At 35.6% G+C, this 13519-nt stretch overlaps 1 protein-coding gene and 1 long non-coding RNA gene across 4 annotated transcripts in view; one reads left to right on the top strand and one right to left on the bottom strand.

Annotated features, from left to right (window-relative positions):
- The window catches only part of LOC137174512 (complement C1q tumor necrosis factor-related protein 6-like), a 28913-nt gene extending 16014 nt beyond the window's left edge, over positions 1–12899 (top strand). For 2 of the 3 annotated variants that reach the window (XR_010925378.1, XM_067579864.1), the window contains exons 2-3: positions 123–251; positions 508–882. Coding sequence is in view for 2 of the 3 variants with exons in the window: in XM_067579864.1 (XP_067435965.1) it covers positions 123–251; positions 508–788 (410 nt within the window). In the remaining variant the exon portion in view is untranslated. Of the gene's footprint in view, positions 1–122; positions 252–507; positions 883–12568 lie in introns of those variants that run through there. The other variant, XM_067579865.1, reaches the window with a different exon arrangement.
- LOC137174516 (uncharacterized) lies at positions 2359–5918 on the bottom strand. Its single transcript, XR_010925379.1, has 3 exons — positions 5701–5918; positions 5063–5273; positions 2359–3847 (listed from the first exon to the last, which is right to left on the bottom strand). It is a non-coding gene; the product is annotated as an uncharacterized lncRNA (long non-coding RNA).
- Positions 12900–13519: the final 620 nt, after the last annotated feature.

The raw sequence follows: 13519 nt of genomic DNA, 5'->3' as shown, positions 1-13519 counted from the left end.
GACTTAAATTAAGAATGAATGAATTGTTTTGTTCATTATAATGGAATAAATAAGGATGGAGGATATTAGTAGGATGGAAATACTTGACAAGATAATGATTTAAGATGCTTTACTTTATACAGAGAGAACCAAGGTAATATTCAGTGCAGTAGTAGATGGTGGTGGACACATCGGACCATTCAACACAGACACAACTTTAATCTACGAAACAGAGATAACAAACATCGGTGGAGCCTACAATCAGTCCACAGGTAATATATGATAAATACATACACACATATATTCAAATTAAAGATTTAAGATATTTGTAAGATCAACATTTCAGCAGGATGCCTTTCCTCATGAACAGGATGAGCAGGTAGCAGGTGCAAGAAAATAATGGAACAATAGATACATTTCATTTGAAACTCTCTCTCTCTCTCTCTCTCTCAAAAAAAGAAAAAAATCAAGCCCAAATGTTGTTAAACGTTCAAGGCCACAACCAACAACCTGCTTTTGTTTCCACAGGTATCTTCACTGCACCTGTTGCAGGTGTTTATTACTTTACTATCTTCTTTCGTGCTGAAGGACATCATGAGGCAAAGCTGTTATTGTACAAAAACCTCCAGCTGATGATCATGACCCATGATCACCCATCAGACTCTGACGGAGCCGACAATGGAGGAAACGCAGTGTTCCTGCAGCTGCAGCAAGGTGACCAGGTGTATGTCCAGTTGGCTGTAAACACACATGTTTGGGGACATGGCCAACATACAACTTTCAGTGGTTTTCTGGTCACTCAAATGTGAGAATGGATAAATAATTTACCACTTTATTGTGGTACAGAATCAATACTTTGAATCAATAATACATTCCTGACCATTACAATTTAAATTCAGATTACTAAAAAGAAGGCAGTCACTCACAGAAATAAATCACTTGAAAATGAGTGTAATGATTCCTCTTTTATTTACTGTGTTGAGTCATTAAACTGACAGTTTTGCTACATGCATAGATTATAAGCAGATATGAACTGTATGTTGCAAGGAAGATGAACAAATGTGTCACCAAATTCTGACATTTGAACACTGTGGATGGATTTATTTCATGCACAGTCATGCTCTGTAATTGCTTACTGCTGCATGACATGAATCATATCAGTAGTCTGCAGAGTGTGTATGTACCTGTCTGAAATCTATTGATATTGACATTCAACTGTACAGCCACAACAAATACACTGAAAAGTTTACAATGTTGTTGGTAAATTTTGCTTTTAAAGCTGCTACAGCAAGACAATTAACCTAAAGTTTGAGGTGAGCTCCTATAAATGGAAAATGATATAACAGTAAACATGTATACAATTTGCTTTGTGTTATTGTTTATCTCAACTTTCATGTTGTCCAAAAAATAATAAAAGAAAAAAATAATATAGACCGTTGCATAGTATTCTTGTTTAATGGATATTATATTATTATTCCCCAGTCCAAGGAAATCTTGTCATTACGTCAATTTCTAAATGTTTAAAGACCAACATAATGTCATTGAAAGGTTTTCATGGTCATGTTTTTTGGATGGGATTACCATATAATAGATATGAAACTGAATCTTTTATTTCTTTTCATTTATGTATTAAAACAAAACAGCTTGACAAACATTTTTTTAATGCTAATGAGAATAAACATTCATTTTTAACGATGTATGCAGGTCTGTGTGTGTGCTTGTACCAGGCATTACTTATGAGCCATAAATCTGTTAACACAGGTGTAATAAAGTGGTCATATGCCTTTCATTTTCATTTAAATACATACGTGGATTAAATGACTCAACACATGCAGTCAAAAGTTTTGGTGAGAATGGTGAGAATGCATTGATATTGTATGTGTGATTTACTAACTTTAAGCGGGACATATCATGTTTTTTGTGATTTTATGCTATGTATATACTGTTATGATGTCAGATGTTTATGCTAAACATGGTCAAAGTTCCAAAACTAGCCAAGACTTCTACCTGCTGTAAATACTGATAAATAGATGTTTTTTTCTGCCTTGTCAGCTCGTTGCACATGCCCATAACCGGCTGTTCTATAGCCTTTGTTGCCATATCATATTTCTGATCAGATTTCATCTCAGACATGTACGGATGTATTTGAGAAGTTGACATTTTGAGTAAAAAACGAGGATAAGAAGTGAAATCTCACAACTACTGTTTGCTTCATGGTTTGTTGACGTAGCCTCTGGAGCCGGCAGAGTCTCCCAAGTGGCATCTTCCACGTTGATGGTACGTCCACAAAGGGACGTACCATCAGCGAGAGAAAGAGATGGAGGAATAAATAAACAAAGGCAGAGCTTCATTGATTATTTATTGAGCAAGAATGGAATATGATGGAACACACAGGATATACATAATAGAATGGAATTACATAAAAAAATAAATATACTATAGGACAAAAATATTTAGGTTTTTTGCACAAAAAATCCAGATAATATTCAGTGAAGGTCCCATTGGAATAGGATCCGAATGTTTGTTGAAATAATACAAAATATATATGCAATGTGTTTTGAAGCATCACTTTATTCATTGATATGAGTTTGTCATTCATGAAAAATATATAAACTGTCATTTTTTGTTGAAAAAAGTTCTCTTAAGACTTTTAATTGTCATTTTTACTAAAGGTGGTTTCTGGCTTTCAGATTCTCTGTCTATTGGAATGGACAGAAAAAATAACACATAATAAAGTGTTTTAATCTTTTTTTTTGATTTCTCATGATTTATGATTGCATTTAGAGTGGACAATATTTTGTGTGTTTGAAACATAAATCAATATACACACATACACATAAATCAATTATTTTTTGTTAGGGAGATTTTCTCACCTGATCTGATCAGTCAGCCTCAGTCTAAAGGTGATCAATACCAAGTGAGGTTTAAGTCTCTGCTAGAATTTCAAAAATTGCCCTGCCTTTTTAAAACCTCCTCTTATCTTGTGAACATTTGATCACAACCATCATCATCTTCACCCAAAACAAACAGTTTAACAACCAATCATATGACTGCAAATGTATCTTTTACTATATATGGTATGTCTATGATAATTACCTGTAAATGTACAAACAAACTGCTATATCTGTAAATGAGGAAGAGAACTGTATGTGTGACCCCGTCAGGGTGGATCACTGTGGCTGAGACCTAATACAAAAAAATGCAAAGACTGAAGCATTAACCATGTACACAGGGAAATACTGTACTGCACATAATCTGCAATCTATCCAATCATTACAACAAATACAGAAAGGACAATATGTGAGTATAACAGCAGCTGCAGTACAGTGACAACAACAAATGTAAAGCCAAACATTGTTTTATTTTTTACCAACACCATGAAAAAGAAAACAGAAAAAATGTTTTAAAAACTTCCAAAACATCAGCTCTATTCATTTCACCTTGCTTGATACAACACACTGTATTATCTATAACTTGTGATTTATAAAATATATGTAGCTCAAGATTCATTCACATTTTCATGTACACAAATTATTCATTTAGCAAAGCTTGACAGAAAGTTTAGGTGCAGGCTATATTGCCTGGCTTTTGTTTTTTGTATCTCTCATAATGAACAGGGAGGCACTGATTTCCAATCTTATTACATGCCACAATCACATGATGTTTGCTTCTGTTTACATTTCTAATTCTGCACTTCTTTTTGATAGATTTGACATGATATACCACCATGGTTGACCTGCTGATGCACAAGTTATCTCGCAGGCGCCGGCCAGCGTCACTACAGATCTGCAGGACATTTTCTTCATCAGCCTTGTTGATGAAGGACTGCACTCGAGCTCTGCCGCAGAGTTTGAATTTCCTTAAGTATCTGTGTAATGAGATCATGTTAAGGTTCAACTTTTTTTTTTTTTGGCTTGCTGAGTGGCTGCAGCACTTTTGCTCTAACCACAAAAAAATTGTTTTTATATTGAAAAAGCTCACATGTTCCTGCTGTTAACTAAACTAGTGCAGTGCCCGTTCAAAACATGCCTGTTCAAAATGGGCAGATTGCTTATTATTTCTTGAGAGCCATATATATATATATATTTATCAACTGACAAACGTATCAATTAAAACGATAAAAATTTAATAAATTAAATTATTTTATTCCAGACAGAAACTTTACCAGTAGTAGAAGCCGTTTATGGCCTTCAATTGGTTGTCCGTGCTCCTATTGGCTTGTTTTAGTACCTCCGCCTCTGTTTTTTCCCCTGAGTATGCCCGTTCTTCTCTCTCAGGTAGTTTAATTGAGTGGGGCATGTGCCTTTGTCCCACTCAGCACTGTGATGTGATGGTGTTTGTATCAAACAGCCCCTCTGCACTCAGACAGACCTGAGGAGCTCACCTTCGCTTGTCGAGTCAGAGCCCAGAAGCCCCGCCTCGCTATGATGTAATGGTGTTTATATCAAACAGTCTCCGCTGCACTCAGACACAGAGCTGAGCTACTCGCTGTTTGCTTGTTTATTCAAAGCTTATCAATATTAAATGTGTCATATGTCAAAATTGCACCAAATTCTACATGACACTCCCTTTTTTCCCCAGCTATACACCTGCCAAGTGTGGAGTTGATCCAATGAACGGTTCAAGAGATACGCAGAGGACACACAGACAGAGATTCCTCGCTTTAGTAGAAAAATTGCACGACTGCAGTTTTTTTGATGGGCTTTTTTTATGGACAAAATAGCAGAGTTGTCATTGAGTATAATCAAATTGTCCTACATCAATGCACAAAGGATTGTACAACACGGAACAAACTTTAGCAACCTACAAATTGCATTTATCTGCTGCAGACCAACTTTTAGGGGACTAATTTATTTCCAATGAGACACAACACATACCTGTTTCAGTTTGAAGCTAAATCTTTCTGTGTTGTAGTCTAACTGGCAGATCACTCAGGTAGGCTAATTATGGGTGATCCTATCCAAAGTTAAACATTGCACCAATATAAGATTAAGAAAATTCCACTAAATTACAATTCAGCATACATTTTTAGTATTACTGGCTCTTTCACAAGAAAAAATATTGATTTAACCTTTTAACTCACCGTCTCCATGCCTTCATAGAATTTAAGTCAAAGTCACGCTGAAGGATGTGTTTCTTCATGAAATTATCATATGCTCTCATCTCGCTTTTGTCCTGACAGGGGTTTGAGCGATTGGGTGCCAAGTTGCTGGTCTTGCTGTTGCCTCCTTGCTCCCCGTGAACAAGGACAAGAGTGAAGATGATGGAAGTCAGGAATATGACGTTCATTTTATCTGGAGTGGAGAAAGAATGACAGTTTGAGTTATTGAGCAGAGTAATGTTGTTGTTCAAAAACGATATAAATACACCAAAAAGTAATTTGTCAAAAGCTGTACATGCAAGGTCTAAAATTAACACCCAGCAACTGCAAAATGGAAATGTTTGCTAAATAAATCATCATCATGACATCTAGCTCTTGTTCCTCTGGAAGTATGATTTGAACTACAATACATTGAACAAAGCATCTGCCAAATAAATATATTACTATCAATAACCTACCACAAAGATCTTCATCTGGACATAACATATACTATATGGGCTAACTTGTAGGTTTTCTCCATATTTTAAATAAAGGAGGAGACACCAAATAAAATGAATAAGTTGAGATTAAAAGTGAATCAAATTAGACATAAAATGAGAATTTTAGAGAGGATTTCTTACCTTTCTCTGTTGCTGCGTTAGTCTGGAGAGGAACAATACCGATTGATGTTTAAGTGCCTTTTAGAACTTCTAAAACGTTTCTCCCCTTTTAAACTTGCTCTCTCCGCCACATCAACCAATTATCTTCAGCCAAAACAAAGCTTAACAGCCAATCAAAATACTGCATATACAGTCTGATTACCAGTAATTTAGTGTATGTGCATGTGTTTGACACAAACCAACTGCTGTTTCTGTAAATGGAGAAGTGAACTTTTGTTGTGACATACTGTAGGTGTGAACATGTCAGTGTGAGTCACTGTGGCTGAGACCTTATACAAGAAAATAGTGAGAACGAAGCACTCATCATCATGGCCCTTGTAAGTTCAACAAATGTACTGCACAGAATCTGCAACAGTCATTAAAACAAATACAGAAAGGACAACATGTGTATGAACTTCAAATTCTGTTAATATAACAACAGCTACAGTACATGCATGCAGTACTCAGTGGTGGATGTTGCTGATATGATATGATAAGACTTTATTATCAGCTTACTCTTGAATTCATTTTGCATCCTACAGATCAAACATACAGTTACACATATGACATTTTTCATAGACATACAAAAAAAAAACAGCCATGACAATCATACATATCACATCATATTCTCTGGATTCAGATCTCAGTTAGCAGAACACTGATCTTGGTTTAGCAACAAAAAATTATTCAGCCTGTTGTGTTTTGAGGGACTCTAAATCACATATTAGAGGGCAGAAGTTGGTATTCTCTGTTTAAAAACATGCAAGGAGTCAGAAGAGGTACTGTTAGCAAGGTAGTCTGAGCAGGTTCTGGTTTTGAGCTACTTGTAAGGAGTGTTACACAGCTTGGCCAATAATTTTTGCACAAATTCAGATTTGATCCTATAGTTTGAAGTTTCACAGATAGGCTGCTGAACCAGGCCAGACACTCTGAATAATCGAGCGTCAGTCACACTCATACAGAGGGTGCCAAATATATAACTCTTACAGTATTCATAGTTCTGCAGGACACAGTAGAAGAAACACATGATGAACATGTTGGAGAGAAGTGGGTGTAGTGATAAAAATGAATTGAAAGAATTAAGGTGCAGCATAAGATGTTAATCAAAACCCCCAAATTTGATTTAAAGCAGCAACATTGTGCATTACCAACAAGCTTGTCTGTGCTTCACTATGCTGGCAGTGGTACAGACAGAAAAGTCTAAAGTCTAGAGGTGTGTGATTTTGTTTTTTGAGAATGAGATAAAACTAAGATTGGCGGCTAAATTAAAAAATAAAAATTGATCAGTGTCCCCCAAAAAATGGGTGAAAATGGAGAGTACAGAGTCTCCCTGTTTGACATCAAATAATGAGAGAAATTAACAGTGTTTTGGAGGAAGTGAGGGAAGGAGGTCCAAAAGAGCCAAGAACTTACAAAATCAAAAGACTGAATATCTCCCAAATACAAAATGAGAAACAAAAATGAATGGGGAATCGCATGAAATGAAGGAGACAAAAAAATGGATTAATGTGAAAGACTGTGTTAAACTCGTCACACACCAACCACATAATGTACAATATGTGTTTCAAGCTGGTGAAGCACAATAAGATGTAAGACAATGCAAACTTGAACCTTCCAAAGGATGTGGCTAGAAGTCAAATTTAAATGGATGAAAATCACAAACTCTGCTGTTTTAGAAGAGTCCACTTGACACCTGCAAGACAAAAGCTTGAGTTTTCCTTTCACTGTGTGCTGTTTAACCAAAATGCAAAGTAATTTATTTCTGTGGCATGATTCTCCATCAAAAAATATAAAATGCTATTTAAGTTGCAATGGTCCTTGTTACTATGTTCAGTTGAGCTCAACACAAACTCAAAAGGCTGTTCTTTCCTCCTGCATGTTCTGAAATGGATGTAATTAATATCCTGAGCTTTTTTTTTGTATTAATATGTGATCACATTTACAATAAAGAGAACTAATCATTATCACTTCAATCAAAGTGAAAAAGTTACTGCTACTGAGGTATAATCTTTTGTTGTGAATGGAAGCATAATCTAAAAGTGGCAACAAATGCATTTATAAAAGTTTAGTACAGATTTACCAGCGGTTGAATTAATACATTTTTCACTTTCACACAGCTGAGAAACTTTGTGAGAGTAGAATTATTCTGAGCCTGCGATAAGTTCAATGACACAAAACAAAACAAAACAAAACAAAACAATAAAACAAGAACAATTCACTTTCTAAAGAGCACTATTTTAACCCAAACATGATGCAACCCGATACAAAACAGGAACATGAAGTAACTTTCATAACACTTTGCAAGATTTGAATCGAAGCAATAACACTGAGAAATAAACGACTTATTGTGAGTAACTATTATGTAAGTATTTCACATACACAAACACACAAGAGAAAAAAATCCCACTTTGTTAATCATTTGGATGTGTGGACTTTCGCTGCCATTTATTTAAAGTGTTTAACCTTTGCTGAACAAGTATTTGACTTTTAATTCATCACAAGATTCATCACAATGATTTTGGTGGACACACATATGGCAATCTGAACTATTGTGTGCAACTCTCTGAATAGCCGTTATAGCCTTAACTCCACTGATTTCCTGAATCAATTATGAAACCTTGTTTTGAAAATCTAAAACCATGTCTTCTGTAAACCCAACGGGGTGTTAGCAAATACACTGAAGCAACAGAGACCACAAAATAAGCAACACTCAAAGATGTGATCAGACAGTTGGTTGTTTTTCATTTGGCATGACAAAGCTTTATCCGATTCATAAAGCTGTCAGTTTATTTCTTTAGTATTGTATTGACCTCATCCATTTCAGCAACAAGGAAGTATTTTTGTCCGGTCCCAATGTTCGTTAAATGTAGTTTGCAAGACAGATGAACTTTCATTGTTTGTTAGTCAGTTATCAAATCACCAGTGAAAGCATTGGCAAGGCAACCATATACAAGTCACAGATTCAAATACGTCATCAGCAGAGGCTTAAAAGTGTGTTACAATGAAGTGTACACTTTCAGTTTGATCCACCCATTTTCAAAAACATTCACAATTACTTCCACAAAGCTGTGTCAGTTGTTTGAATAAAATGTTCTTTCCGCAGGTATTTTCACCGCACCTGTTACAGACATTTACTACTTCTTCTTCTTTTATGATGCCAGAGGAACAAACCCAACAAATCTCTCACTCTACAAGAACAATGAGTTTGTGGCAATGACCTATGATCACCGTACATCACACAATGGGGCTGATAATGGAGGCAATGCAGTGTTCCTGCAGCTGCAGCAAGGGGACCAGGTGTCCGTGCGCTTGGGTGCAAATACACATATTTGGGCAAAACACCAACAACACATGACCACCTTCAGTGGTTTTCTGCTTAGTCAAGGGTGAGAAAGAGTGCACCCCCCCACTCTGACCCCACCTGGATGGAACAGCTTGCTATTTCTTGGACATTCAGTATTTGGGCATCATATAAACAAGATAGTAGTCCAAGAAAAGTTAAAGAAAATGAATAAATACAAGAACAATGAGTTTGTGGCTACGACCTCCGATCACAGTACATCGCACAACAGGGCTGACCCCGTCGGGGACCAGGTGTTCGTGTGCTTGGGTGCAAATACACATATTTTGGCAAAACACCAACAATACATGACCTCCTTCAGCGGTTTTCTGCTTAGTCAAGGGTGAAAAGGAGTCCAGTTTTTGTTATGTGTTTTATTTGTAACTGTGTGGACTGTTGGTGTTATCAGTATTTTTGGTGAGTGTTGTATGTTTTTATTATCTAAAGAGCATATTATCTGCTGACCTCCAGTGGTTTAACTTCTCTTCTTGCTGCTGTGACCTAGAAGTGTACTTGAGGGTGTAATCAGTACACTATGACATCACTGTTGGGTGCTGTCACAGGTGCAACAGAGCATACTTCTGACCACACTCATCAGTGCTGCTTGGTGCGGTTATTATTATTAATTTAACTGTTTCCTGGAAACAAGATCTCCTTAAAGGATTACAGAAACAATGTTCTGAAAGTGACACATTTGAAAATTGTCATTTGCATATACTAACCACATTGTAATGATTCAAAGCTGGTTGAAAATCGGCAAAGTTTCCCTTTCACATCAGACTTTATCTCCTTTTGACAAGACCCTTAGAATAACCTTTCATGCAGTTGAACTGGTTGAAACCCTCAGACTCAGACAGGTCTTTAACAATAAACTGGTTAAAGGCATACTATGCAGGATTTTCCTAAAAAAAAATCTATAGATTCATACAAAAATAATCCCTCTCAGTCATCACTTATGACCTACTAGAAGTGTGTGGCAGCAAACAGATTATTTTAATTGAATCATAATATCAGGTCGAGAGCCTTCTGCTGCCATCTGCTGGACAAAATATGACTATATGAATGCTGAAGATTATTGCTGAAGCCGTATTCAACTTAAGCTTCTTTGTGTGTCTCACTCTATTTGGATCATCAGTAATACATAGTTACATATATTTTTCAAAAACCATGAAGTTAATGTAATTAGGGGAAGAGATATTATCCCAGGTGGACTACTTATGTTGGACTGTTTTTATCAAGGTAAAAAAAAATATCGTGTTATTGATGTTTACACCAGAAGCACATATGAAATGTCAGTTATTTAAAAGACTTAGAGAATTTTATGTGGAGAGTTTAATACAGTAACTGAAGAAAATGACAGAGTAGGCAGCACAGTGTTTAGACTGAGTCCTGAGGGTAAACTTTTAAATGAAATCTGTGAAGAAGCAAAGTTAACTGATGTTTATAAAGCTGTTAACCCCTTCGGAATCAATTTTACTAGGTTTGATTTCAAAACTAAAAAGCATATTGACCGGATGTTTGTGTCCTCAAATTTCAGAGTAACTCACTACGGAACAATTTTAAATGATTTCTCTCACCATCTTTTAGTTAAAACTTCTTTGTCATCTGGAACCTCAGCTAACAGAGGCTTGTGGAAACTTAATACACAGAGCTTAAAATATAAGGATTTGATAACGATTTAAAACATGAAATACATAAAGTGATTCAATTAAATGTTCCAGATAAATCTGATACTAAACTATGGGAAATACTAAAATACAGACTGAAAGATTTCTTTAAATTTAAATGTAAAGAATAAAATAAATTTTAAAATAAAAAGTATGATGCATGAATAAATCGATATATTTGTTTGAGGCAGATGAAACAAAGATCAACTATAGATTAAGAAACAATATTAAACTTAAAAACACAAATAAACACCTTTAATTATGACTTATTATATAATATATAAACAAAGTAGAAAAAGGGGAAACCTTGTTCATGCTATTAAATCTGGACAAAAACAATTTCAAGTTATTAAGGGTTTATGTGCAACTAGAAAATAGAAAATAAGAAAGAAGAAAATAGAAACTGACACCGCATCTGTGAACACTTTTTTGGCCATCATACAGAACGTCGACTTTTACCTCACTTAGTGGTGATATAAGAAAAGACGAGGTAGTACAGGCCATCAAACAGTTAAATACTGGGAAAAACCCCGGTCCAGACAGTCTGCCCACTGAGTTTTATCAGTTATATTTCGATTAAATCATAAACCTGCTCACTTCCATGTATAATGAAGGTCTGCACAGTGGCTGTATGGGGGACTCTTTTTATGAAGGTGCACCTTGCACCTCACTGTAAAAATTACATCAATTTGCTGCTGTGATTTCTTACAGTACATAATTGTTACTGTGATTTTACTAAAATGGTTATTTTGATGCAGTAACATAATGGTTTCCACAGTAGTATGAATATTAGTATATTTTTCTACAGTAGCTTAATGTTTACTGTGATACTCTATAGTGGCTTTATTACTGTGATACTCTACAGTAGTGAAATTATTACTGTGATTTTTACAGTGATGATTACTGTGTTTAAGGCCTAGACTTAATGATACATTAGAGGAAATTATAGATAAAGAGCAAACTTGTGTAATTAAAGGATGGGTAATGTGGGACAATCTTAGCATTTTAAGAGAAAAACCTTTAGCATCAAAAGGTTTTTATATTATTGGTCTTTATCAAAAAAAACATTTGACAACATTTCCAGAGATTATGTCTAGGCTGTGATGAAAACATACAGCTTTCGTGACAGCTTTATTCACATAGTAAGATGTCTGTATTTTAAACCAAGTGCTCGTGTAAATGTCAATGGGTTTTTAGTCTTTTGAAGTGGAGAGAGGAGTGAGGCAGGGCTGCCCATTGAAGCTCTTTATATTTTGGCCATCAGCCCCCTAATTAAATATATAAACAATCGTTTTGCTGGAACATGTGTAGGCCATGCACACAAAGTCACTGCTATTGCTTATGCCGACATTACCGTCATTATAAAAAAAACAGTCAAAGATGGATGTTTAAACAACAAGTATTGATCAGAGCGGACAAAGACAGACAAAACATTAATATTGAAGTCAAACAAAAAATTAAAATACTTGGTCAAGAGGACTCATTGCACTCATTGGTCACATTTGTAACAGTAAATGTAGTGAAAGAAAGTGGGAGAAAAAAGAAGACATACAGAAATGGGAAAACAAAGATACTAATTACAAAAACAATAAAGATCTTGAATGAACTTTGAGAATGAATTTGACAATTTTATTGTTTGTGTTGCTGTTACACACATGTATTCATTTAAAGATTTAAGATTTTTGTAAGATCAGCATTTCAGCAGGATGCCTTCCCTCATGAACAGGATGGGCAGGTAGTAGGTGCAAGAAAAAAATGGAACGATAGACACATTTCATCTGAAACTTTCTCCTAAAAAAGTTGTTGTTAGGCCACAACCAAAAACCTGTTTTTGTTTCCACAGGTACCTTCACTGCACCGGTTGCAGGTGTTTATTACTTTACCATCTTCTATCATGCTGGAGGAGATTATGAGGGAAAGCTGTACTTGTACAAGAACAACCAGCTGATGGTGGTGACCCATGATCACCCATCAAACTCTGACTCAGCTGATAATGGAGGAAACGCAGTGTTCCTGCAGCTGCAGCAAGGTGACCAGGTATATGTCCAGTTGCCTGCAAACTCACATGTTTGGGGAACCAACTACCGCACAACGTTCAGTGGTTTTTTGGTCACTCAAATATGAGAATGGATAAATAATTTACCATTTTATTGTGATACAGACTCATTTCTGACCATTAGAATTTAAATTCAGATGTCTAAAAAGAAGGCAGTCACTCACAATGTAAATCAGAGAAATAAATCACTTGAAAAAGAATGTAATGAGTCCTCTTTTATTTACTGTGTTGTGTCATGAAGTTGGCAGTTTTGTTACATAAATAGATTTTAAAACAGTTACATGTTGCACCCAGAACATTGTTTGTTTGTAGGAAGATGAACAAATGTGTCACCAAGTTCTGACATTGAATGGATTTATTTCATGCACAGTCATGCTCTGTAATTGCTTACTGCTGCATGACATGAATCATATGAGTAGTCTGCAGAGTGTGTATGTACCTGTCTATAATCCATTGATATATACTTTTAAAGCTGCTACAGCAAGACAGTAAACTTAAAGTTTGGGTTGTTCAAGCTGGAAGTTATAAATACTACTCATCAATGAAAAGACCATTGAAACAACAACAATTGTGGCCTCACAGCAACAAGGGTCACACCTACACAGACTCTTGTTGCTATGCGTGTTTCACCCTGCGCAGATGTGAGTTTATTCCCACAATAAAAATATCAAAATGTATTTTCAATACAAAGGAGAAGGGCCTGTATAGATCATATATATACAGCATCTACAGATTAAA

The sequence above is a fragment of the Thunnus thynnus genome, chromosome 22 (genome assembly GCF_963924715.1).
Source record: "Thunnus thynnus chromosome 22, fThuThy2.1, whole genome shotgun sequence".
Taxonomy (NCBI): Eukaryota; Metazoa; Chordata; class Actinopteri; order Scombriformes; family Scombridae; genus Thunnus; species Thunnus thynnus.
Note: the sequence above shows the minus strand (reverse complement) of the source record. Positions and strands in the feature narration are given on the sequence as shown.